At 47.6% G+C, this 27,305-nt stretch overlaps 1 protein-coding gene across 1 annotated transcript in view; it reads right to left on the bottom strand.

Moving 5' to 3' along the window:
- Positions 1 to 17,658, bottom strand: part of P4HA2 (prolyl 4-hydroxylase subunit alpha 2) — a 45,813-nt gene extending 28,155 nt beyond the window's left edge. The window contains exons 1-9 of the mRNA XM_007943730.2: positions 17,577 to 17,658; positions 16,948 to 17,044; positions 16,415 to 16,566; positions 12,440 to 12,577; positions 10,806 to 11,045; positions 9,406 to 9,602; positions 8,434 to 8,610; positions 633 to 703; positions 303 to 402 (exon numbers count right to left, since the gene is read on the bottom strand). Coding sequence (XP_007941921.1) covers positions 303 to 402; positions 633 to 703; positions 8,434 to 8,610; positions 9,406 to 9,602; positions 10,806 to 11,045; positions 12,440 to 12,577; positions 16,415 to 16,566; positions 16,948 to 17,044; positions 17,577 to 17,658 — 1,254 coding nt within the window. The remainder of the gene's footprint in view (positions 1 to 302; positions 403 to 632; positions 704 to 8,433; positions 8,611 to 9,405; positions 9,603 to 10,805; positions 11,046 to 12,439; positions 12,578 to 16,414; positions 16,567 to 16,947; positions 17,045 to 17,576) is intronic.
- Positions 17,659 to 27,305: the final 9,647 nt, after the last annotated feature.

A 27,305-nucleotide genomic window follows, 5' to 3' on the forward strand; every position in this document is an offset into this window, starting at 1 on the left:
CACACACACACACACACACATTTGTGGAATGCTAATTGTTGAATGCCAGTGGGCATGCTTCTCCATATTCATAGTATTGTGCATTCATACAGTTTATTAGTGGTTTTCCTCCCTGGAGAGCTTTGGAAGACATATGCTACTGATCCAGGGAGTGAAAAGGGGGGTCTTGATCCCCAATCTCCATACATTCTGGCTAGACGCTCCCTCAGCTACACCAATGATGCCAATATGGCCCTCTGGGAAACCACCTAGCCATAAATGCCCCCTTCTGAAACCTTCAGGGTTCCAGGGACCAGCTGTACCTGCAAAAGCTCTGCAGTCTTTACTGTTAGCCCCGTGATGTGCTGCATGCGACGATTTACTTGGGCCACAACAGGGTCATCATCCTCTTCTAGCCAGGAGCTAGGGGAGAGAAAGGAAGGTGTGGATGGCATGGTTAGGTCTCGTACTTTCTACTCATAGTCAGGACCAGCACTACCAGGCAGCACAGGATTAGAGCTACAAAAGGGTGAGGAATGGCCAGCATGCAGGGTAGGTCCAGTCAACTCTCCAGAGTGGAGACTGGGAGGCCTTGGGTTTGGGGCTTGAGCAAGTTATCACCAACCCCAACCGCTACCACCATCTTTGCTTACCTTTTAGAAACTCTATAGCTGGCAACAGTGAGGATGCCTGTCTTGGGATCTCGAACAGTGGCTCGTGCAAGCTGGAAGGCAGGAAGATAAAGCAGATTTATCCTTCTTTAACTTGAGTGTTACCTGAAGAACACCAGGAACAGATCTGCCAGCCAGGTCAGTAAGGGAAAGGCTTTGCAGACAGTAGTTCTAGCCTAGGCCCCAACATCCTGAAAGTCAGGCCAGGGCAGAAGTCTGAGGCCTCCAGATACCTACTCTGTCATCAGACCCAGGCCACCATCCTGCTTGATCATTGTCCACCCCTGCTCCTATGCAGGTCCATGCTGCCTGAGGAATTATGCCAATGGAGCCTGTTTTGCTCATTCACCCATCTGCCTGGACAACCTTCTCACCAGGCCCACATACAATCCCTGCCTGAGCTGAGCTGTTCCCACAAGACTGCCATCACCTCTGAGCCTCAACCCTACCTGCTCTCTTGATTTGGTCAAGTCCCACCATCCTTCTGAACCTCAGTGGTCCCCTCTGTCAAGAAGCGTACTCATAATCTCCCAAAATTTCTGCTGCTGCACCACCTCACACTAGGCTTCTGACAACTCCATACCCCACCTCTCCTTGGAGGCTATCATGCCCCGCTTACGTTAGGCTGGATACTGTTCCCTCCTCTAAACACAAAAGGGCTCTAATGTACCTCTAAGAATCACAAGAGAAGGGCACTGTAGTAAATTACATAGTGTGGCTTTTCTAGCCATAAGTCTTTGTAACTCCATGGTGGAATTTGCCATGAGCAACTGAGTAGCTCCTGATTGTTAAAGTTATCCACCTGGGGTATTTCTGTTGGGAGCAGCATGAAGTAATTTTCTGGGAAATTTGCTCTCTCTCAAGTACACAGAATGCTGATGTTGGCATTGGTTAGTTTGGCCACTCTGCCAGGCTCAAAAGGAACCCTTCTAGAGGCAGAAGAAATATCTCACTGCTGGCTGAGAGACATGAGAGGCATGCAATGCTGAGAGACATGTGCTGCTGAGAGAGACAATGAGAGATACATGGTACTGGGAGAGACACTGAGAGATACTGTCAGCTGAGAGATGGCAGGCTGAGAGAAACTGAGTGTGTTCCTGAACTTGAACTGTAGCCTGCTGCTTTCCTAATTAACCTCATAATCTGTGAGTTCTGTGTGGCCACTGTAGCGAATTATCGAACCCAGCAGAGAGGTGCTGCGGGAGGAATGGCTGGTGTCAGGGTTGGTGAAGGGGCTGGAGGGAGGCAGCATGTCTGGCCTCACAGGAAGAGGCCCTAGGCTACTGATGGTGATTCTGTCTTCCTCTTGTGGGGTTAGAGGAGGTCAGAAGATGTGGCCTCCTTGCCCCTTTGGCAAGAAGGAAGACCAACAATCCCAACCAAGCAGAAGGAGAAGTTAGGCTAATTGAAAGTATTGATGGAGTTAATTCTTGTTGCTGTTGTTAGGTGCCGTCGAGTTGTTTCCGACTCATAGCGACCCCATGCACAGAAGAACGAAACACCGCCTGATCCCGCGCCAGCTCCACGATCCTTGCTATACTTGAGCCCACTGTCACAGCCACCATGTCAATCCATCTCGTTGAAGGTCTTCCCCTCCTTCGTTGACCCTCCACCTTATCAAGCATGATATCCTTCTCCAGGAATGGTCGCCTCTGACAACATGACCAAAGTAGGTGAGACAAAGTCTGGCATCCTCACTTCCAAGGAGCATCTTGGCTGCACATCCTCCAGGACAGATTTGTTAGTTCTTTTGGCAGTCCATGGTACCTTCAGCATTCTTCACCAGCACCACAACTCAAAAGCATCAACTCTTCTTTGGTCTTCCTTATTCATTGTCCAGCTCTCACATGCATACGAGGCAATTGGAAATATCATGGCTTGTGTCAGGCGCACCTTAGTCCTCAAAGAGACATCCTTGCTCCTCAGCACTTGAAAGAGTTCCTTTGCAGCCAACCTGCCCAGTGCTACACATCGTCTAATGTCCTGACTGCTGCTTACATTGGCATCAATTGTAGAACCAAGCAACATGAATTCTTTAACAATCTCAATCTTTTCTCCATTTATCGTGATGCTGCTCATTGGTCCAGTTGTGAGGATTTTTGGTTTTTTTTTATATGAGATGTAATCCATACTGCAGACTGTGTTCTTCAATCTTCATCAGTAAGTGCCTCAAGTCATCCTCACTTTCAGCAAGCAAAGTTGTATTGTCTGTGTATCTCAGGTTGTTTATGATTCTTCCTCCAATCCCGAGGCCACATTTTTCTTCATATAGTCCAGCTTCTCAGATTATTTGCTCAGCATATAGATTGAATAAGTATGGGGAAAGGATACAACCCTGACACACTCCCTTCCTGATTTTAAACCATGCAGTGTCCCCTTGTTCCATTCGAATGACAGCCTCCTGGTCAAGGTACAGGCTCACCATGAGTACAATCAAGTGTTCGGGAATTCCCATTCTTCTCAATGTTATCCATAATTTGTTATGATCCACACAATCAAATGCCTTTGCATAGTCAATAAAGCACAAGTAAGCATCTTTCCGGTATTCTTTGCCTTGAGCCAAGATCCATCTGACAACAGCTATGATATCCCATGTTCCACATCCTCTTCTGAATCCAGCTTGCACCTCTGGAAGTTCTCTGTCAATATACTGCTGCAACCATTTTTGAATTATTTTCAGTAAGATCTTACTTGTGTGTGATATTAATGATATTGTTTGATAATTTCCACATTGTGTGGGATCACCTTTCTTTGGAATGGGTACAAATATGGATCTCTTCCAGTCAGTTGGCCAGGTAGCTGTCTTCCAAATCTCTTGGCATAACCGATTGAGTGCCTCCAGTGCAGCATCCATTTGTTGAAGTATCTCAATGGGTATTCCGTCAATTCCCGGAGCCTTGTTCTTCGCCAATTCCTTCATTGAAGCTTTGACTTCCTCCTTCAGTACCATTGGTTCTAGATCATATGCCACCTCCTGTAATGGATGAAGATTGACCAGTTCTCTTTTTGGTATAGTGACTCTGTGTATTCCTTCCATCTTCTTTTGATGTTCTCTGCATCATTCAATGTTCTGCCCTTAGAATCTTTCAATATTGCAACTCGAGGCTTAAATTTTCTCTTCAATTTTTTCAGCTTGAGAAATGCTGACCGTGTTCTTCCCTTTTGGTTTTCTAACTCCAGGTCTTTGCACATTTCATTATAATAACTGGCTTTGTCTTCTGGAGCTGCTCTTTGAAATCTTCAGTTCAACTCTTTTATCTTGTCACTTCTTCCATTTGCTTTAGCTACTCTCCACTCAAGGGCAAGTTTCAGAGTCTCTTCTGTCATCCATTTTGGTCTTCTCTTCTTTTGTTGTCTTTTTAGTGACCTCTTGCTCTCTTCATGGATGATGCTCTTGATGTCTTTCCACAATTCATCTGGTTTCCGGTAATTGGTGTTCAATGCATCAAATCTATTCTTTAGATGGTCTCTAAATTCAGGAGGGATATATTCAAGATCATATTTTGGCTCTCGCGGACTTGTTTTAATTTCTTTAACTTCAAGTTGAACTTGCATATGAGCAATTAATGGTCTGTTCCACAATCAGCTCCTGGCCTGGTTTTGGCTGAAGATATTGAGCTTCTACACCGCTTCTTATCACAGATGTAGTCAATCTGATTCCTGTGTGTTCCATCTGGTGAAGTCCACTGTATAGCCGCTGTCTGTGTTGTTGAAAAAAGGTGTTTGCAATGAACAAGCCGTTGGTCTTGCAAAATTCTACCATGCGAGTTTCAGCATTATTTCTGTTACCAAGACCAAATTTTCCAACTACTGGTGATTCTTCTTTCTTTCCAACTTTTGCATTCCAGTCGCCAGTGATAATTAACACATCTTGACTGCAAGTTTGGTCAAGTTCAGACTGCAGAAGTAGATAAAAATCCTCAATTTCCTCATCTTTGGCTTTGGTGGTTGGTGCATAAATTTGAATAATAGATGGAGTTAATAGCTGTACCTAAATTCCTTATAAGGATCTCTGGTAGCACAGTGCCGAAAGTATCTGACAACTAACCAGAAGGTTGGTAGTTCAAACCCACCAGCCACTCCGCAGAAGGAAGACTGGGCAATCTATTTCCATAAAGATTTACCACCTCAGAAACCCAATGGGGGCTGCTATGAGTCAGAATCAACTTGAGAGCAGTGGATTAATTTCCTTATACATCAGCCAATCCCAAGTTTCCTGTTACCTTCTACTGCAAGGAGTGAAAAAAAACCGAACAGTTCCCATCTTTAGGAGCCTCATAAAGGAAGATGATGGAGTCAGGAAAGGAAAGGAATTTTTAAGTTGACATAAGTGAGAGGCTGCCTGGAAGTTACCCATCCTCACATACACACACCCTTACCTACCCCATCCTCTTCTAGTTTTTACAGACAGGCTTCATGATACTCCCCAGAGAAGCCTGATACCCAGAGCCAGCTGGGCCCAGCCTTCAGCTATGGACTGCGCTAATGACCTCACATGGGTGAGGCCACAGATCCAGTTACCCACTCCATCAGTATTTCCCTTTAATTTCAATAAATATATGGTGAGTGCTTACTATGTACCTGGTACTACGCTGTGTGACCAACCAGACATGGTCCTGATCTGATAAAACTCAGTCAAGTGGGGAAGGCAGAAAAGTAGCCAGGTAATTGTAGCACAGCATGATAAGAGCGTAGATAGAGAAAGCTTAATGTTGCATGGGATTGCAGCCCAGAGAGTCATAAATGGCTACCTATAAGAGAGAAGCACCAGCTGAGACTTGAAGGATAAGTAGGAGTCAGGCAGGTGGAGAAACATTACAGGAAGAGGGAACAGCAATGCAGAGGCCCAGGGATGAAAATGGGTATGGCATTAGGACTGTGAATCAAAGTTTAGGGAAAGCAGTAAGAGATGAAGAGGGAAGGAGATAGGAGGCTAGCGTCTGGATACAACCTTGCAGCCCATAAGAAAAAGATAAATCTCTATGTGGAGGAAAGCACTTACAATACAAAGGTCAGAAAGAAGGATCACTGTGGACACTTCATGGAGATATGACTAAGAAGAGGCTAGAGTAGGGAAAAGGAGGCCACTGAGAAGGCCAAAGCAGAGATCAGGGTGAGAGAGGATGGTAGCCTGGGGTAGGGAGTGGCCAAAGGGATGGAGAGGAATGGATGGACCAGAGGCTGGTCAGGAGAAGAGATCACCCTACCTGGACACTGTGGTGGTGTAGCATGTTCTGGTGCGATGGCCAGTGTACCCAGGACAGAGGGCTTTCCTGAGCTCCTATCCTTGGGCCCGTCCTGAGCTCTAGTTCATGCTGGTCCTCCCTGATGACAACTGCAGCGCAGCTAGGCCCCACCCAAACATGTGAGCCTCAGCACTGGCCTGCTGCCCACAAGGAGGCTCTGGGCAGCTGTGCTCTGCCCCTAGGGACTGATGGGGCTATTTTGAAAGTATGCTGGGGACCCAGAGGCAGCTGCCAGGCATTCCACACAGGCCAAGTTAAGCTCATAAGTCCCACTTCAAAGCCAAAATTACATCTGTCCCTCACAGATTCCGGAAGGTCAGCTTGTGATGGCCAACATGTTTGGCTTTCAACATGGCTCTATTCAAAGTTTTGCTAACACCACATATACACACACCATACACTCCCTACCACAGAAATGTTCTCAGTGTCTGGGAATGAGGGCCAGGAGAGGAATCTTTAAGGAGATTCTGGCACAACTGTGCCTCCCTCACCTGACAACCAGGAAAATGGTTTTCCTCCCTTGAGGGCACTAGGTGACATGCAGGTGACCTAGAGAGTGCAAAGGGGGGTCCTGGTCCCCATTCTCTACATACACTAGCTAGACCCTATCTCATCCCCACCAAAGATACCAACAGCTCTAGCTTTCCTAGTACCTCAAGTCAAGGCTGTTCTAAAATGAGGTCCAGGGGCCAGCCCCATACCCATCTAAGCATTTGATGGGAACCTATTTCAGTTCTCTCCATGAGAAGTGTTGGGCCCACTGGTCACCTTGGCCACGACACTTCTATTAGGAACAGAGCAGTAGAAAATCCAGCTAAACTCTCCCTAATCATCAGTGAGGAGTCCTGGTAGTGCAGTGGTTAAGTGCTTGCCTGCTAACCAAAAGGTTGGCAGTTCAAACCCACCAGCTACTCTGTGGGAGAAAGATGTGGCAGTCTGCTTCAGGAAAGATTTACTGCCTTGGAAACCCTATGGGGAAGTTCTACTCTGTCCTATAGGGTTGCTATGAGTTGGAATTAGACTCATTTGAAGTGGGTATGGTTTTTGGTTTCAGTCATCAGTGATGGAGAACTGGGGACAGGGATATGGCAGCAAGTTGCTCTCTTTGAAAGATGTTTAAATGGGAGCAAATCTTTTATGAACTAGAAATAGAAGAATAATTTTATAACATGATGGTATGTATACAAAACCAACTAACTTCATATCTAACAGTACGATATCAGAGGAATTTTCAGGAAGTTCAGGAATAAGACAAGGATGCCTGTTATAAATGGTTCTGGAAGTTCTAGGCAATTTAATAAGACAATAAAAACAAATTAATTGTAACTTTTGGGAAGGAGAAAACAAAACAAAATTTTCCTTAAAACGCAAGAGAATCAACTAAAACCCAGAAAAGGAGTAAGTGAGCTCAGTAACGAGTTATGAATTACCCAAGTCTTGATTTCCTCATGAATCAAATGAAAATAATGTCAGAGCCTACTTAATAAAGTTAATAGTTAAAATATGTTAAGGACTTAGGACAGGCCCTGTCACACTGTAAGTACTCAGTAAACACTACCTAATGTTATGAAATATATCAAATATTTAAAATCAACAGTTTAGCAAATAAGAGTAAACTACTGGCACAAGAGGCTTGTGATCGGCTGCTAACCTAAAGGTTGGTAATTCAAACCCATCCATCAGCTCTGCAGAAGAAAGGCCTGGCAAACCGTTTCTGTAAAGACCAAGAAAGCCCTATGGAGCAGTGGTATTCTGTAACACACAGAGTCACTCGCCATGAGTCAGGGGCCAACTGGATGGCAGCTAACAACAATAGTATAACTAACTGAAATATAATGAAGAAACAAAGTACAGTTACAGACTGAAAGGAGCTACCAAGAAATAAACTTAACAAGAAATGAGTAAGGCTTATAAATTAAAAAGATGCGAATAAATGGAGAGGTAAAGTATGCTCCTGAATGAGAAGACTCAATACTGTGAAGATGTACATTCTCCACCAAGTTAATCTCGTTATTTGCAATCCATATCAGGAGCTCCAAGGAGCTCTGGTGGAGCAGTGGTTTAAGCAATTGGCTGAGAACCAAAAGGTCACCAGTTCAAATATACCACTTTCTCTGCAGGAAAAAGATGAGACAATCTGCTTCCATAAAGATTTACAGCCTTGGAAACCCTATGGGGCAATTCTACTCTGTCCTATAGGGTCACTATAAATCAGAATTGACTCAACGGCATGGGGTTATGGTTTGGTTTATTAAGAGCTCCAGATGAAACTGGTATGTCTCACTGTAGGCCTACCCCATTTCCAGTGTGCCCTTCTGTCATTGTACCAGTTACTCCTGGATATCCACACTGAGTCCCTCTTTCTTCTTCCCCACAAGGGCAGAATGCATCTGTGGCATCTCAGTACCCCAAGACAGATTCATGCTAGACATTGGCAAAGGCAAGCAGGGTAAGCAAACAGGCATCCCTGTGGTATCTGGATTGAGAAACAGGACATGCCCTTCAGTAACTTGAGAAGGACCTCCAGAGACACCTACTTTGGGCTTTGCAATCTCCTTGATCTTCTCGATTTCCTCATCAGACATGACATCGTAGTACCTGACGATATGTGGGCTGTCCCACTCATCCTCCTCTTTGAAAGGCGCAATGAGGAGCTGTGGGGTCCCATTGCCATGATGGTACCTACAGAAAAGCCTCTTCTGCCTCCGGGGTGTCTGGGAAGCACAGAGACAGGCCATGAGCTGAGTGATCCAAATCCCCAGCCCCAGCCTTCTCCAGCTGCAGACAATGGTCTTACATACCATGTCCAACAGCCATCTACCACCACCCTGCCCTGCCCCAGAAGGAAACAAAAGCCCCTCTGCTTGATTGGCAAAAAATGTTACCCCACAAACCATGCAATTTTTCTTCTCCCCTAAGAATATTTCAAGTCTACAAGCCCTGTGGCAGAGGCTAACTCCTGACCCCTTTCACAGAGATTTAAAGGGCTGGGGCAAAGGGAAAGTCTTTCCACGTAGAGAAGCCAGTAGAAGCCAGGCAGACATAGGCATGGAAAAGGTCAAGAGCCTGCCCCACACCTCAGCCTCCCTGAGGAAGCTCTGAGATCCCAAGGCTCCCAGCAGCCAGTGATATCTGATACTAAGCTCTAACATGTGTTGCATCTTTATAGGGACTTTACTCTCTTCTGATACCATGACTTCCCATGGGGCCTGGAACACATCCACACCATTTTTCTTCACAACGGGGAGTCAAGCAAAAACAGCATACTGAGGTGGGGAGGGGAGCTCAGAAATAACTTAAATGTCTGAAATTCTGCCAGTATCAGAGGTGATGTCTCCTGTCCTATACCTCAGAGAACACCCACTTCAGCCTCAGCAGACTCTCTAAAGGACTGGGAGAGATGCTGAGAAAAGTCCCTAAAGACAGAGCAGCATTTCCCCAAATCTGCCTGCCCAGAGCCAAAGTCCAAATCCACAGCCCGGGCCCCTTGGACCACTCATTCATCTCACCAGTTTGACACCCTCCCCACGACAGAGGCTCTCGTAGACATCCCTCTCGGGCAGGTAGTCCACAGGCCTCTCATAGATGCCTTCCTGCATTGCTGGCTCAGCTTCCATCGTCTGGTTTGATAACATTTTTTCTCTTTCTTCCTCCAACAAATGTTCAAAGTACCGTAGATTCCCTCCAGCCCGTTCATGGCTTGGGTCTAGAAAAAGCAAAGAACAAGGAAGAAAAGGAAACCACAAACATCTGTTAGGTCATTCAGAGAAATTATTCTGTAAGCAGTTCTCTCTCCTGGCTGCTCACTTGCACGCAGCATTCTGCCTTCCACAGCACCCTAACCACAGTTTGCTGGTCAAAGACAAAAAGCCGATGGGGGTTCTATTCACTATGGTTGGAAATAAGAGAGAAGCAACAAAGGGGAGACACTTAGGCAGCCACTAAGCACATGGGGACTATCTTCTCAGGCCTCCCCAGACATCCCATGGTCCCTGATCCAGACAAGTAGCTCAAAGTCCTGCCTCCTGCTTATGACATGGCTGTGTGGCAGTCACATCCATTCCCTAGTATATGCATGACTGGTGGCCACATCACATGCTGGTCACATCCAGAAGGCAGACTGAAATGCCAGCAAAAAGAATAACCAAATGACACTGCATTGCTTCATCTCCTCAATACCCAAAGGAACAGGCTTGGCAGGATTACCGTCCCACTCCTCAGGGAAGGAAATTCAAGACCAATTAAGGGCCTTGGTTTAATTAATTGAGGACTAAGTTGTTAAGAGACTTAGGTTAAGGTTTTACAGAAGAAGAATCCAGGGATTCTAGCTCCCTGTCCAAGCCTCTCACTAACTCATTTGTCAGAATCTATATCAGTCTTGCAGGATACATATAAGCTAGCTGGCAGGAGGGTCAAGACCCTGTGGAAAACAGCAGCATAAAAGAAAGTTTTTGCTGGTCTGCAAAATTCCATGTTACGATGATCCCATGTACTAATAAAAGGTGGAACAGATAGATTTTAAAATAATGCTTTTGGTCTCCTTTACTCCAACACAAGCCACATAAAAGTACAGCCCACCTCCTCAACTGTTGCTGATGCAGAGAAGGCCCCACCTCGCATAGCAGCAGATGCATCACAGCACTGGGACCCTCTTAAAAAAGGGACCATGTGGGGCCACAGGTGTCACAGACCTGAGTGTATCCATCAGCAAGGGCTAAGGCCAGGACTGAGGTGAGTAAGGAGCTGGCTGGCAGTTGGATTGGGCCTGAAATCAGTAAGGCATTAGTCACTGGTCAGGTGACAGGTCAGACTGACACAGTCCCAGGAGAAGGATCAGGCAGCAGCCAACAGAGGCCAGTTCTTCTGTCAACTCCCCACTCCCATCTTATCTTCCCCTGAATCTTCTTACCAAGGGAGAGCAGGCGTCGGGTGAGCTCTAGGGCCCGGTGCAGGTCACCTAGCTGGAAGACGGCATAGCTGAGGTAGTCCAGCACTTGGGCCTTGGCTGTAGTGGCCTCTTCTCCAGCATCTAACTGCTTCAGCACTTGCTCCATCCACAGCACTGTATGATAATAGTCTCCTTCATTGTAGGCCAAGCGGCCCAAACCAAAGCAATCATCTACGCTCAGGGTTGCCTGATACTTGGTTCCTATAGCAAGAGAGACAAATAGGCTGTAATGAGCCTCTGGGAGCTCTAGTAGCATAGTACCTAAGGCATTTGACTGCTAACCAAAGGCGGTGGTTCAAACCCACCAGCCACTCCTCGGAAGGAAGACTGAGCAATCTACTTCCATAGTGATACTGCCTCAGAAACCTAAGGAGGGGTCGCTATGAGTCGGGTCCGACTCAATGGCACATAACAACAACAACGAGCCTCTGGGTTAGAGAGGGGGATTTCTGGGTTGAAGAAAAACCTGGTCCACTGGAGTGGGGTATCACCCTAGCAAAGCCATAACAGGGCTTCAGATCACACACACACACACACACACACACACATACACACACAAACACACATAAACACTGCCATTGAGTCGATTCTGACTCATAGTGACCCCCCACTGGGTTTCCAAGGCAGAAGTAGATTGCCTCATCTTCCTCCCACGGAGCAGCTGGTAGATTTGAACCAGCAACATTCTGATTCACAGCCAAATGCCTTACTCACTATGCTACCAGAGCTCCTTTCAGATCACACAAAGGGCCATTAATGCAGGGAGCAAAACCAGGCTGTCCCTGCCTGGTTCACAGCCTCCCCATCACCCAAGAGGGAAGGGACTTCTGTTATGGGGAATCCCAGGAAGCCCACCGAGTAGTAGGAGAGTGTGAAGATCCTATGAGCACACAGAGGTGTGGTAGGAAGCTGGCCATGAGTCCAGAAGGTGGGAAAATGTTCTGACTGAATATATTAAAACAGAATGTAGGTGGAAAACTAAAGTGATAGATGAAGATAATTGCTTCCAGGAAGAGTCTGAGGAAATTGCAGAGAAGGTGGCGGAGGCTATCCAGCAGCCTAACTAGGAGGGGAGAAGAGATCAATCAGCAGCAGAGACTCACAAGAGCTTTAGCTCCTAAGGGAGGGTGTTTGTAAGATGAGCAAGAATGGAGCCTGTGTGTGAGCTCAAAGGGAAGAGTCCAGAAAGCTGGAGACAGAATGAACAGGTGGAGAGAATATAATTGAGCCAGGTACAGGTCAAAGGAAATGAGTCGAAGTATCAGCCTTGGATATGAAGAAACAGAATGGTAGGAGATGAAGGTTGGTCTGGATGCTGATCTCCATGGTTCTGTTGACAGAGGCTAAGGGAGCGAGTTCCTGACCAGCAGCCCCAGCTTTCTCAGAGATGTAAAAGGAAAAGGCCCCTGCTGAGCTCAGGGGAAAGCAGCCAGCAGAATTAGGAATGGGACACTGGCACCAATTAGGAACTAAGAGAGGATTACCCAGAGGTGATGGTCCACCTAAGGGTAGAGACCACAAATCTATGGTTGCTCCCACCCTGTCCAGCCACCAGCAAGACACATAGACAAGCAAAGCCTCGAGGAGAGAGTTACCTGGAAGTTCCCCTTTGGAAATCATGTCTGGGTCCAGTTTATATGTGTCCTGAAGCCTCATCAGGGCCTTGGCAGCTCCTGTTTCATCCTCGTCAGTGGGGAAGAACTGCCTCTGCACTGAGAAGTTGGCAATAAAACCTTCCAAATGAGAGACTGAGAATGAGAGACGACCCTTGATCCAGGGACAGAATTCCATAAGGGAGCAGAGAGGGACCCACTAAAAGAATTCTAGCTAGCTCAATCTCCCCTCCTCCTCCCTCAAAGGCTGTTCCCCCTTTCACCAGGAACCCTCCCCCAATAGCTCTAGTCCATGGGGATCTCTCCTTTCTTATTCCTCACTGTGCCTACTGTCTGTGTTGCTTATTTGGAACTGAACAGAAATGGCCTATACAATGGTCAACATTTGGGAGTCTGGGAGTCTTCACTCCAAAGCACTCAGTCAGACTCAGTATGGACAGAATGGACAAGGGACAGAAAGGATAATTGAGGGAAATACAGGAGAGGACTCAGGGATTTATCAACTACCCAGTGGAAAATGAATTGCATGGAAAACTTTGATCCCTGTTTACCGGGCTGTTCAGGTAACCACAGATTCTATCCTATATCTCAGGATGAAGGACAGAGGAGATCAACTCAGAGAGCCCAGCCAGTCATTCACTCCAGTCCTTTGTTGTTGTTAGGTGCCGTCGAGTCATCTCTGACTCATACTGACCCCATGCACAGCAGAACGAAACACCACCCAGTCCTGCGCCAGCTCCATGATCCCTGCTGTACTTGAGCCCATTGCTGCTGCCACTGTGTCAATCCATCTCATTGAGGGCCTTCCCCTTTCATCGACCCTCTACCTTACCAAGCATGCTTCTACAGGGAATGGTCCCTTCTGATAATGTGACCAAAGTAGGTGAGATGAAGTCTGGCCATCCTCGCTTCCAAGGAGCACTCCAGCTGCACTTCCTCCAGAACAGATCTGTTAGTTCTTTTAGCAGTCCATGGTACTTTCAGCATTCTTCGCCAGCACCACAACTCAAAAGCATTGACTCTTCTTCACTCTTCCTTATTCATTGTCCAGCTCTCACATGGATATGAGGCGACTGAAAATATCATGGCGTGTGTCAGGCACACCTTAGTCCTCAAGGAGACACCTTTGTTCTTCAGCACTTGAAAGAGGTCCTTTGCAGCCGACTTGCCCAGTGCTATACATCATTTGATGTCCTAACTGCTGCTTCCATTGGCGTCAACTGTAGAACCAAGCAATGTGAAATCTTTGACAATTTCAATCTCCATTTATTGTGATGCTGAATATTGGTCCAGTTGTGAGGATTTTTGTTTTCTTTATATTGAGATGTAATCCATACTGCAGACTGTGTTTTTCAATCTTCATTGGTAAGTGCTTCACTACAGCATCCAGAAATGGAATGATAGTCCTGGGCATACTAGGTGTTGCCTCACCTCTCCCCCAATTACCAGCTCAGGGACTATCTGGCCAGGCAAAGCACCAAGGCGAGTGAGAGACCTGGAGAGAACACACTGGGCCTTGTTCTTCTCTCTAGAGCACTCCTACCCCTCAGATCTGCAATGAGCTCAGGGCATGAGTTCCCCAAATGTGGTGCTCAAGACCACAGACTGCAGCCTGGAAGAGGCCCTGACCACAGAAATACCCAAGGAGACTATCTTGGGACTAAGCCCTAGCTATAAAGCAAGATACACAGTTACTACAATACTAGTGCTCCGGGTAGGAACCAGGCCCTGCCACGCTGACTTAAGGGCTTTGATTCTGCCTGTAGCTGAGAACTGGGAGGGGAACTCCTAGGCTCTTCCTTCCTGGGTTGCTTCCAAGGGCAGCAACACCCATTGCCACCCGCTCTCAAGACCTCAAACTCAAACACCCACTTCTAACCCAGCAGAGTGAGGGACCAAGCTCTTCCTCACAGCTGCAAGGCTAGGGACTCTAAGAGTTTAGAATCCAGGCAAAAAGGAACATGTCCCCAGAAACTCCCAGCGTGGCCCTCTCATTTCAGGCACAAGGACTCTGATAGAGACAAAAATATCCTACTGCTCTCTGGGCCTATCTTGCCTCTCCCCAGTTAATTATATGGATTTCTAAAAGAACAATATATTAATGGTTGGGAATGTGGAGAACAAAACTGGAGGGCAGGAAGTTGTCTGAAATGGGCTGAGTCTCCCTCAAGCCCTACCATGCAGGCAGAATGGCCTGTTCTGAGCTACAGGCCCAGGCTGGGAGATAGGGGTCTGGGAAACGCAGCTGTGGCTTCTGGAGGCAGTGAGCTCACTGGGCACAGCTCCAGCATGGCTGAATTTACCAATCCCTCCCTGGAGGCCACCCTGCCCCCAGCCAAGTCCAGCCCAGTCTGGCCACATGGGCTGAAATGCCTCAGCCACAGAGACAACTAGTCTGAAGTTAATCAGCATTCCCAGTTCAGGGAGAAGAGGCAGGGAATCCAGGGAGCTGAACCTGGGCCTGGGGTCAGGAGGGCCCACTTTTACTTCTGAGAGGAAAGTATTAGAGCATAGAAAGTACTACCAAATTAAAAGTCCCATGCAAAGTTGAGGACTTTAAAAAAGTTCCTATCTGATCTGTAAATACTACTACTTCTAGGAATGTGTCCTAACAAAATAATCAGAGATGGGCATAAAGATATATGTGCAAGATTTCTGATAAATTGGAAACATCCAATATCCAATGACTTGACATGTTTTGTTTGTAAAAGATATCAATGGGAATGAATTTAGATGAGGCCCAGGCTCTGCAGCTTGTCTTGGTCCCATCACCCAGCCCATTTCACTTATTTTTATTAACACTTTGGTCCCTGAAAACAAGTGAGCATGCATCCCCTGGTATATATTGATTATTCCATTTTTAAAAAATACATATGCATGTGTAGAAAGACTGGTGGGAGATCTGGTAGCATAGTGCCTAAGGCAATTGACTGTTAACCAGAAGGCTGCTAGTTCAAACCCACCAGTCCCTCCTTGGAAGGGAGGATGGTCAACCTACTTCTATAGTGATACTGCCTTGGAAACCAAAGGAGGGGTCGCTATGAGTCTCAACAGCAGTGAGTCTGGTTTTGTTTTGTTTTTTTAGAAAGACTGGAGTTCTAGTAGCATGTATCACTAGATAATTGGATTAAGAATTGTAATTTATCATAAAAAGATGTATTTTTATTACTGTTGTGTGCTGTGGAGTCTCTTACCAGTCAAGCACTTAACTACTGAGCTACCATGTCTCCTTGGGGAGGGAGTAATAGGGAATTATTATTAAATGGAGGTCTCTGGGTAGCACAAACTATTGGCTCTGGACTACTAACTTAAAGATGGGCAGTTCAAACCCACCTAGCAGCACCATAGAAGAAAATGTGATGATTTGCTTCTATAAAGATTAAAAAAAAAAAAAAAAAAAAAAAAAACATTGCCATTGAGTCAATTCAGACCTACAGTGACCTTACAGGACACAGCAGAACTTCCCCATAGGGTTTCCAAGGTTGACATCTTTACAGAAGCAGACTGTCTCTTCCTCCCACAGAGCAGCTGGTTGGTTTAAACCATCAACCTTTTGGTTAGCAGCTGAGAATTTAACCATACCAGCATGGCTCCTTTCTATAAAGATTACAGGCAAGGCAACCCTATGGGGCAATTTTACTCTGTAACACATGAATCACCATGAGTCAGAATTGACTCAATGACTACAGGTTTTGATTTCTTTATTGCTTACTGAGTATACAGAGTTGGATGTGAGACTATAATCATAAAAATAAAGCAAACAAATAAACAAGGACAGCAAATTACTAAGTCATAGCACTAGAAGAAAAGAGAAAGACTCATAGCACTAGAAGGGTCCATGTTCACACACTACACATGCCCACAACACCCAGACCCAAGACAGGTACAGACACACATACACCCAGGAGTAAGCTACAACATACCAACTCACCCAAGCACCTGCTCACATCCCCTCACCTGCTGCTGAGTCTTGCAGTACAAGGTCCTCCAGCGCAGGCCAGTCTGTGTTCAGCCGCTTCACCAGTTTGTAGGCATTTACAGGGTGGGCCAGGTAGCCTTCAGGGTCAGCAGCCGACTTGCTGGTCAGTGCTTCCATTTTGTTGGCCCAGCTGTGAATGAGAGGAAAAGGGAGACTATCATACCTACCCACAAAGTTCTTAATCTGTGGTAATTTCCACGGTGAGATCCAGGACCCTATTCACTGAGAGGAAATAAACATATCTCCCCACTGATACTTCTAGCCCCTTAATTTGGACAAGAGGTAAGAATCTAATGTAAGCAAAAAGGCTCTTAGGTAGAAAGGAAAAAATAAACAAAAACAGTGACCTCCTAACCCACATACTTCACTCGAGAGGACTGGCACGAAGTAACGCCCTGGCCAGCCCTGCACTGTCCTCTCAAGGGCTTCCTCTAATGGGCATCCTAGATGGGATCCTGGGAGACAAGGGGGCTAACTCAAGGTGGGTGTGAAGCCTGAGGATGTCAGATACCTCTTAATCTTGGAGAGCTTGGCTTCCTCTGCAAGGATGTACTCCTTCAGAGACTTCACCAGGTCTTTCTCTGCATAAATCAGGTCTGTCATGTGCCCTGCAAGGGAGAAAAGAAGAAAACGCCAGTAATAAGTGGATGGATGTCCAGCCTCCTTCCTTGGGGTATAGAACACTAGCCAAGGGAGTGTCAGCTCTCTTGGGATGGTAGGGACTTGGAGTTGTAGGGGCCTAGGCATTCACAGGATCCTGGCCCCCAACTTCAGGTAGATAGAGGCAGAGGTACCCAAGGGAATATCTGGGATAAGTTCACTGGGAGCCACAGAATGTTCTCTGCTCAGAATCACTCTCTGAGCCAGAGGAAAGCCAGTCAGAAAGGCTAGACAGTCCCAGAGAAGCCTACACTTCCCAGGAAGTAAGGCCCAATCCAGACAGCTGGATCCCAGAACATCCAGCTCATCAGGACCTCAGAGGGGTAAAGAGCAAGTCTATAAGCTCTGCTCTCCCCAGAACTGGTCAAAACCAGTGATGAGGTCATCCTGCCCTGAATGAGAACAGGTCTCAGGCAGTGCCATCCCCCGGCATTTGAGCCAAGGGTAGCTCAAATAGGTGATAACCTTGTTGGCCCGTACCAATGGAGGTGAAGAATTCAGCCCACACACAGCCCAGGACACCAAACCAGGTCATCAGCAGCATGGACACCTGGGGTTTCATGGTCACAGAGGTGAATGTCTGTAAAGCATTTAGTAACATTCATTAGATCAACATAGTGAGAAAAAGCAACTTACGTGAAGAGATACATACATGTGTATAAACATAAACACATATTCAAACACGCCAAAATCCCAGCCTTGCACACAGAAGCTAAGAAGCATATTCAGGATCACTACCACTGGTGGTGTGATAGATTCAGGATAGAGTGTAGGGTATAGAACCAGTGATGTGTATACAATTCTGGCCCCTGCTTTGGGAGGCCACCCACCCTTGAGAGAGACTCCATCTCTCTTGGCTCCTGGTAACCGACTGCCAAATAAGAAGGCTGAACTTTCTAGAAGTAAGGCCTCCTTTAGTTTCTAACAGTTCATCAGTCCCTAACTCTCACCCACCCACTCTCATTTCACAGAACTGCTTGCCCGTTTCTATCCTTCCTTCCAACACATGTACCAGGACAATGTCAGATGCTGGGGACCCAGATACAACACACAGCCCCTGCCCACGACAGTATAGGAGCTAGAGTGATGGAAAGAAAACATGACACAATGTGGTCTATGCCCCAGGGACTCATCCCCAAGCTGAGGCATTCAGAAGATGGCCTGCCAGAAGAGGAAAAAAACTGAACTCTGCCAGTCTGCACATGACCACGGAGAGCAGTCAGGGGGGTGGACAATCCAGGAAGACACTCCTCTTCCTGCAGTGAGGCTCCTCAGCAGACACTGTCCTCACTGGCCAGCCACCACTCATTCACAAATATTGACTAAAGGCACTGAGCTAGGCACTCAGATACAAAGATCAATAAGCCACTGTCAGCCAAAACCTCAGTCTGGGCTGGGTTGGGCTGCTGAGATGAGGAAGAGGCCAGCTTCTGTTTTCTCATCACCCTACAAATAACCAGCTCTCAGGGCAATAGGCACAAACTGGGGCAAGTCCCACTGGCAGCAGATCTGTATACATAATGGCAGCTTTACACATTGGCTCCCTGCCTCAGCCACGTAGCCCAGAGCATGTCCAGGATGTGAGCTGGAACCATCTGGGATACCTTCCCATGGCTGGAGGACCAGCACCCTATGGGCCCAGCTCTGCTAGTGATTCCTTCTCTTGCCTCTGTTTTAACCAAACTCACTGGAGTATTCAAATGGAAATTTACTAAGGGAAAACAGATGCTTTCCCAAAAATGTAAGCCTTATCTGAGCTGACTAATGCCTGCCTATCAATTTTTTGCCTGCCACAGCCCATTAGACACACAATCATATTCACCATTCCTCACTTCATCCCTTCAGAAGAAATCTCAACCTGTTGTGTGTGGTACGAAGTTAGATTGAGAGAAGCCAAGCACAACCTCCACCCCCAGACAGATATCTATATCAGGAAGAAGAGGGAATAAATGAATGGCCTCTCTGATAAAGGTCTGCAGAGCTTACAGTTTACCAGTCGCTGCACAAGGAATTGGGGGCACAGAGATATACAGGACAAGGCCTTTCAACACAGAATCTACAACATGGTAGGGAGTACTGGGCTAAGGGGTCCGTTACAATGTTGGGAGTCAGAGGAAGCAAGTTACTGAGAGAAGGTGAGCAGATTTAGATGTATTCCCTATTCTAGCCATAGGTCTGCTCCCAGGATACCAATACTGCCTTCTCAGCTCCAGGATTCCAGAAGACCTCTATTCTTGCTTACATAAGCCACTTTCATTTAAAGGGGGTGGGTGTCTGATCCGCGCCCTTAAGGAGGCTTGACTACCTCAGGAGAGCACCTCCTGTAAGCATATGTAGGGAGGGGACAGGCAGAAAGAACCCAGGAGGAGGAGGAAGTGTCTAGGGATAGTGAAAGACTTGCTGCCTGCCCCTTAGAGCTGGAGCAAAGGGAAAGCAGAGTCCAGGCAGGAGACCATACTAGTCATGGGTAGAACTGGGGGCCTCAGCACTTTTCCCCAGGTATGTGGCTAGTTGCAGCTGCATACCTCTTTAGAGATCAGGCAACAAATTTAGGGAAGGAGAAGCCTCTCCATTCCTTTCAAACCACCCTGATGATACTGTCCATGGTTTGTGCCTTATAGCACTCAGGAAGTAACAGCCAGGTTTCTTCATTACATGAATACCAGCTGTCATTTCTCTGGAATGTGCTGTGTGGCTTAGACTGAGCTGATCCATGAATCCTGGCCTAGAGGCAGAGCCCAAAGAACCACAGATAGGGTTTTAGGAAATGGTTTACCAAGAGCCTACAAAGTCCTGCTCTGGGTGGGTGGGGGGATGATGATGACTAGCCCATAGTTCCAAGCCTGCTATATCCACATGCACCCTACGAAGGGGTGCCCTGGAGCCCTACCCCTTCTGATCCAAGGCTCCTGAACACAAAAGATGTATACAAAAAAAAGCATCTAATTAGGGCCAGGTTGGGATGGGACAACATCCAAGGACCATGCCCCACAGTGTGGGAAAGGCCAACCACCTTCATACTCCCGACCCATCTCATACCTCACACCTAGAGCTCACTTTGGACAGAAGAGGTAGAAGTATGTGTGCCTTCACAGTGCACCCAAATGTTTCCAATGCTGCTAAAAGCCCTCCTGGGCTCCATGCACATTAGGCCTAAAAGTGAGCAATGTCAAGCTCCCTTGAAAACAAAGTGACACCAAGTCTGAACAGGAAAACAATATTGAGTTTTATCTGAGCTACATCCCCAAAGTTTAGAACAATTCCTAGCCTGTATTAGGTACCGAGATAACACTTCATCACAGACTTGTTCAAGAGAGCAAAATACAGCAGAAGATTTTAGAAATTACACTGGGTTGTTATACAGCCATTAAGAATGAATGATGCATGTCTATACAGGAGCTCTGGTAGCATAGTGCCTAAGGTACTTGACTGCTAACCAGAAGGCTGGTAATTCAAACTCACCATCCACACCTCAGAAGGAAGACTGGGAAATCTACTTCTGTAGAGATACAGACCTGGAAACCCAAGGAGGGATCACTATGAGTTGCAATGAACTCAATGAGTTTTTATTGACGTAGAGTGAAGATCAAAATATATTGGTAAGTGAGAAACACAGGCTGCTACATGATATGTATTCTATGATAACACTTTTGTAAAGAAAAATTAATTTGTATATATGCAAGAAGAAAGTCATAAATTTACCAGTATCTCAGTGATTTTATTTTTCACTTTATGCTTATTCATATTTCCTAATCTTTGTACAAGGAATTCTATAGAAACTTTAAAAATACTTTATGATATACTTCAAATGAAAAGGAAACAAAGTAGGCCCTTTTCAAATGGACTCCAGCAGGACGTGGCAGCCCCAGAGTTTGAACCCCCCACAGGGAGGTCATCCAATGCCTGCTAACACCCCAGCAACAGTGATTCACCCACCAGGCGACCAACATTGTTCTAAGTACTGGACAATTCCAAGACACACAACCAGAGGCCCCTCCAAGCCTGCTCTTTGGAAAGGATGTTTGCAACCTGGCCAAATGCATGAAAAGATGTTTCCAACTACAAACTAACAGCGTCCTTAGCTTCTCCCCTTACCTCATCGGATGGACCTTCTGCCAAGCTCCCAGCTGCAACCCAAATACAACAGCTTGAGTTTTAATAATGTATTTAACAATCCAGAGACAGAACATGGGTTTGCTGAGAATAAACAGGTCTTGTTTGGCACTGAAAAAGATGCTGCCTGCCTTCTGCAAAGGGACAAAACTTGCCCCAGTGGCCCTGACTCCCAATGGTGTACCCAACTTTGGAAGGCAGAGCAGAGGACCTTGTGTGCTCAGCAGACTTGGCACAAGCCGCCTCTGGAGGAGCTGTGCAGAGGGTCCAGGAGGCCCGACCATAAAGGTACACATGTCCACTGGGCCCATAAGACACTGCCACGAGCACACCAGGGAAGGAGATGTGAGGTACCCTATTCTCCTTTCCTGACGTCAAGCCTCAACCATAACCCTGATTTAAGCCTGGTAGTAAAGTGCCTAAGGCACTTGACTGCTAACCAAAAGGCTGGCAGTTCAAACCCACTAGCCACTCCTTGAAAGGAAGGTTGGCAATCTACTTACGTAGTGATACTGCCTCGGAAACCCAAAGAGGGGTCGCTATGAGTCAGGTCCGACTCAACGGCACATAACAACAACAACAAGCCTCCCTGGCAGCCACCTGGCCCCTACCTGAACTGGCTCTCCACATCTCATCCAGCCCCCCTCACTTTTGCTCTACATAGCAGGCAGCATGCGCTTACTAAAACCCCTCATTCATTCTTTCTTCCCTTGACCAGAAACCCTTCAAAGGATCTCCATTGCCCCCAGGATACCATCCAAATGCCTTAGCTCAAAGGACATTTTTGACTCTGAGTGACCTGGCCTCACCATCCTCTCCAGCCCTATCTCACAACTCTAGGTTTCATACTTTGAACAACTACTTCATGCAGAAAATATTCTCCTTCACTGAGAACTTGATGCTGCCTAGATGTTCATCTATTTCCTTACACTTTCTCCATCAGGTACAGGAACATATTGATTTCCACCTTTTCATCACAAAGTCTCCTGCTTCAGTAACCAGGCATTGAAGTGGAAGAGAAGGTTAATGAAAGTGATAGGCAAAAGCCAAGCTGGGTTTGGCAGAGACTTGGCAGATTGGGCAAGATTAACTCTTAAGAAAGGATTATATACAAGGACAAAATCCATGTACCACTGTATCAGATGTTCCTTATGTACCACCTCATACTCTCTTGGCCTCACCTGTCTCCTGGGCACTGGGCCACTTGCTCTGCCTCAGATCCAGTGGTGGAGACTACAGGCCCATGCCAGAGTCTCTGGCTTCTCCCATTATTAGCATCTGGCCTCTCCAGTGGCTGCCAAGGGCTCTGGTAGTACAACCATGGAGTGAGGAAGCATTAACTCCTCCTGAGGCAACTCTGCCCAATCAAGGACAGAAGATAAAAGAAGGTCAGCAGATAAATTCCTTTTCTGGGTCTCCCTGTGGTGAATTGTTCTGAGGCACAGAATTTCTATAGAGCTCACCCAGAGATGTCCTGAATGACTGAACAACTATTGTGTCTCAGGACAGTAGTGGCCAGCTTGCTAAAGTTCAGTCCTGTATTTGCTTCCTAGCCTTCCCTACCTGACTCTTCTTTTCCCTCTTCCTTGCTGCCCTGCAGTTGCACCTTCCAGCAAAGCATTAAACACTTAAGGGCTGCCTCTGCCTCAGTTTCTTGGGAACCTAGGCTAAGATAGACATTACAGATGTTTCCCAAAATCTTTCATATCTACCATCAAATCCTCACCAAAGCCAAACTATACAATCATTTATTTCACCAATAAAACCGTTAACTGAGGCTGAAAGAGGGTTTTTTCTATACATCTGATATCCTAATGCAAATCAATGGCAGAACCAAGACTTAAACCTAATAATGTGACTCACGAAACATACTTTCTACAAGATGTTGCCGTTATTCAATCCTACTCAGTAATATCTGTTGCCTTACAGCACAAGGGCTTTCTAAAGGGGCAAGGCACACTTTGCTCTGCAGAGCATCTACCAAGGCCAAGGACTTTTCCTAGGACACCTCATAGGTCACAAAGCAGCTTCATGACATTCCTGGCTAGATCTCACCAGAAAAAGGACAGCAGCACAGATCCAAAAAACAGAAACATGGTACCCTGAGTTCAGCTGAGCAGTCACTTCTACTCTAAACATCACAGTCCTCACAACTGACCAACCAGTCCAGCTGAAGGCAAGGCACATCCAGTACAGTCCAGTGGGCAGGCACATCCACCTTACAGTTGGACAGACCCAGATTGAAATCCCAGTTCTACCACTGCTTCCTAGCTTTGTGACTCTGGACAAATTACAAACTGAATCTCAGTTTCCCTATCTAAATAACGGAAATAATATTATGACTCCATCTCCAAGGGCTATTGTAAGGATTGAATGAACAGATATATGTCAGCAGGCATCATCAGCTACGAGGGCAGCAGAAGAATATCAGTGGATCTGAAGCAGACAGCTCCCAGCACAAGTCAGCCAATTCCTGGGGGGGAAGAAGACCCAGCCTAGTGAACAGTGTAGATGCAAACAACGCAGAAATTACGCTTATGCAAACTCCAAGTCCCAAGAGTGCCGGAAGAGATGAAACCAATTTAATTCAGGAGAGACTAGAGCCAAACATAATGTAGCACAATGACCATCAAGGGATAAATCCTGGAACAGATAAGTCACTGGCTCTAAAACTCACCAAGGAAGAAAAGCTCTGCTGGCAAATGGCAGGGGACTTGACCAGCGTTCTAGGATTTCAAGTGCCTCTAACCTGCTCATTCCAGGCTCAGAAAATACTAGGCTTCAAGATCTCAGCCACACTGGCCCTCAAAAGTACCAGGTGCACAGCAGGCCAACCTCTAGCTAGCACTTCCTGAATGGTGTAGAACAGACACTGGTCTGGGACCATCTGAGCTATAGAACACACTCTCCAAACACTTGATGCTCTTCCCTGAAATGATAACAGTTGAACAAGAACTCTCTCCTAAGGATCCAAGAAATCTATTTCAGACTTTCATTCCCCTTTGCTTCTTCTGAGAATAAAAACTGTCTATCCCTTATTCCATGTTCCTACCACAAAATCCCAATTTGAAGTCCCCACAAGCCCTCTCAGCTCCAGGACAAGATGATGTCCTATCTTGGGGCACTTCAAAGTCCAAATTCTTAGGTTTGAGCAACTTTTTTCAAAGTTTAACTCTCGTTCTAGCACTTTGTCTGGGCTTGCACGTGCCTGTATCATGGTATTTCCTGCCAACATCCATCTGCGTAAAATTAAACTCTTGACAGATCCAAGGAACCAGGGACACACCCAACAGCTCTCTGTACACTATCAGCCAGCGTGGCCACTAATCGTCCAAGGCCTTGCACTCAGCCTCACACCCTCCCAAGGATGTGGGAGGGCAGAGTCAAGCAGAGAGTCTCTCAGGAAATGAGAAGACCCCAGATCCCTTCCCCCTACTCATTCCTCAAGGCTGCTCCCACACAGTCACTCCCTTTGATGAGCACTCATTCATCCTCCTCTCCTGCCAGCATGAAGGAGCAACCTCAGAGAGTTTATGGGCTATCTACGGGCAGGAACAGCACTACTGCTATTGCTGTCTCCTTCTCTTCCTCCCTAATTTCCAGTCCTAAGCCACACTCTGGGCAGAAGCCAGACACATAGGAAGTCCTCAAGGAATGAGCAGAGATCAGCTATGGCCAAGCTAAGCAAGCATTCTCACAGGCACTCCATTGCAGAGGCTGTGACAGGGAGGAGGGCTTATCACAAGCCATAAACAGTGCCTCAAGCTCAGTTGTCATCCTATCTGCCTGCTAGGCTCTCTGAGAGCTAGAGTGGCCCAATCTCTGGGATGAGGCCCTGGACAACTCGCTCCATCCTTGCTACATGGCTTCCTTGGCTGGGCCACACAGTGGATATGTTTGGGCATCAAAGAACACAAAGACCCTAGAAGAAAAGGATTTAACGTCCAAACATCTTGTGACTGGAGAGAAGTGAGCAGAGGCTGGCTGGACCCTGAGATCCATAAATTGCAGTGAGAGACTTCAATCTAATACTTCAGGGCAGTTTAAATAAAAGCTAAAGGAAATCCGGGGTTACAGAACAGAAAACTAAATCTTGGAACCTATTACCACAGATATGATACAGGCTGAGGACAAGAAGCAGTTTGTGAAAACATTCTATAAATTCTGAGGTGAACAATGGAGCTCTGCAAGCCTGGAACATTTAAGAATACCCCAAATTACAAAGTGATATCCCCCAACCCTGTCTCTCACAGCCAGGATCTCCTGCAAGAAGGCTGGGGCTGAAAAACAGCAAAAGACACCAGCCTTGGTCCTGGGAGAGACCCCAGTGTTCTCCTACACCATAGTAAAGATGCCAGATTAGAGCACAGAGGCCAGGGGCCCACCTGTTCTGCCCAGCAATGCCTGAGACAGAAAGTTTCCTGGTCCACTCATGCTGCAAGGGCACTCTCCACCTGAAGGGCACAATGCCAGGCACTGTCCTCCCATTCCAAGCTCTTTCAGATAGTGTTCATGGTCAGCTTTCCCCTAAAGTGTCCATTCTCCATCACTTTGCTTCCACTAGAGTGCCACAAAGGTTGATACTGGCACTGGTCTGTTCACAGTCACAAAGGCTATTCCTCTGTCCAGGTTAACTTTTCTCCAGACTTCATCTGATCAACCCAACTCATAGGTCACTTCCTCCAGGAAGTTCTCTGGCCTGAGACACCAGGTCCTCTTGTCAATTACCTACAATCCCATACTCCCTCCCAGCACAGCACTCACCACAATGTTCTGGGACTTTCCCCCTCTTCCAGTCTATCTGTCCCAATGGGCTAGCAGCTCCTTGCAGTGTCTGGCAGACAGAAGTGTCCGGGTCCGTTTGTTGAAATTAGTTAACCAATCACTACAGGTCTCTGCAGCTGCTAAGGGAAAACAGACAGGCTTCCACAACGATGTCTGCAAAAGAAAAAAAAAAAAAAAGCTTTCTGATACTATCAGCCAGTCTAATGGTCACCAAGCTAGACCCTGTCCAGCCAAGACCACCTAGTCCTTGAGGTTGGACCCCACGAACACTAGGAGACCCCTAGGGCCAGGGCGACGCCCCCCACCTCCAGCCAAGACAGTCCTTAGGGGCCCCTTCCCGGGGACCCTAACGGGGCAGGGCGACCAAGTTACTAGCCTGGCTCAGGCGCCGAAGGGACCGGCAGGAAAGGCGCCGCTGACCTCACCACCCTGTGCTCGGGGTGGGGACGCAGGCGGCGAGACAGGAACCCAGACAGTGGTAAAAAACAGGGCCAGTGCGCGGGGCTGCGGCCCGGATTGCGCTGCGGACTGCGGCCAAGGCGCTCCCGAACCGCCAGCGGCGCGATCCCGGCTCCGATTCCAAGTCCCTACCCTGCGCGGCAGCACGTACCGCCCCCCCACCTGGCTTGCGCCCCAGCGCACTGGGGGACCCGCGGGCGGACGGTCACCTGGGCGCTTGCCGCTCCCGGCGTTTCCAGAACCTCCCGCGGCGCCACCCGGCCGGCTCGGCGCCTCCTCCCCAGCGGCTCCGCCTCCCGCCGCAGCCCGGCTCCACCCGCTTGAGCCGCCGCCACGTCCCCACCTCCAGGCCCCCCAGGCCGGCCCAGCCCCTGGCTCCGCGCCCGGAGAGCCTCGGCCAGGGGTCGCCACCGCTGGCGCGCCGGGGTAAGCCCGGGCCGTCCAGCCACGAGGGCAGCGGGCCCTGGGCTAGGCTGGAGTTGCCCGCCCGCGCCCTTCATGCAGCCGGCCGCTCGCCGCACGTACGCCGCGCCAGCCTCCCCTCGGCCTGCTCCCACCTGTGAGAGTCGGCCCGCCCTCCTCCGCAGCCCCTGGGCGGCTGAAGAAGGGGCAACGTCACGGGCTGCCTGCCGACTCCCTTGTCCCCGTCTCACGCCCATTTTTTCGGCGATCCTGCAGGGTCCTTGAGGCTCCTTCTGCCCCTCTCCGCCGGGTTACTGGAGGCTGGGTATCTATCAATTCAGGCTGTCCCCAACCCCTATGTCAGGCGTTCTTTCTCTCTCTCTCTCTCTCTGTGTGTGTGTGTGTGTGTGTGTGTGTGTTGAAGGAAGGGTGGGGTTAGTGATGGGAAGA

This window comes from Orycteropus afer, unplaced genomic scaffold, assembly GCF_000298275.1.
Source record: "Orycteropus afer afer isolate SDZICR_OR568_19922 unplaced genomic scaffold, OryAfe1.0 scaffold00112, whole genome shotgun sequence".
NCBI classification, from domain to species: domain Eukaryota; kingdom Metazoa; phylum Chordata; class Mammalia; order Tubulidentata; family Orycteropodidae; genus Orycteropus; species Orycteropus afer.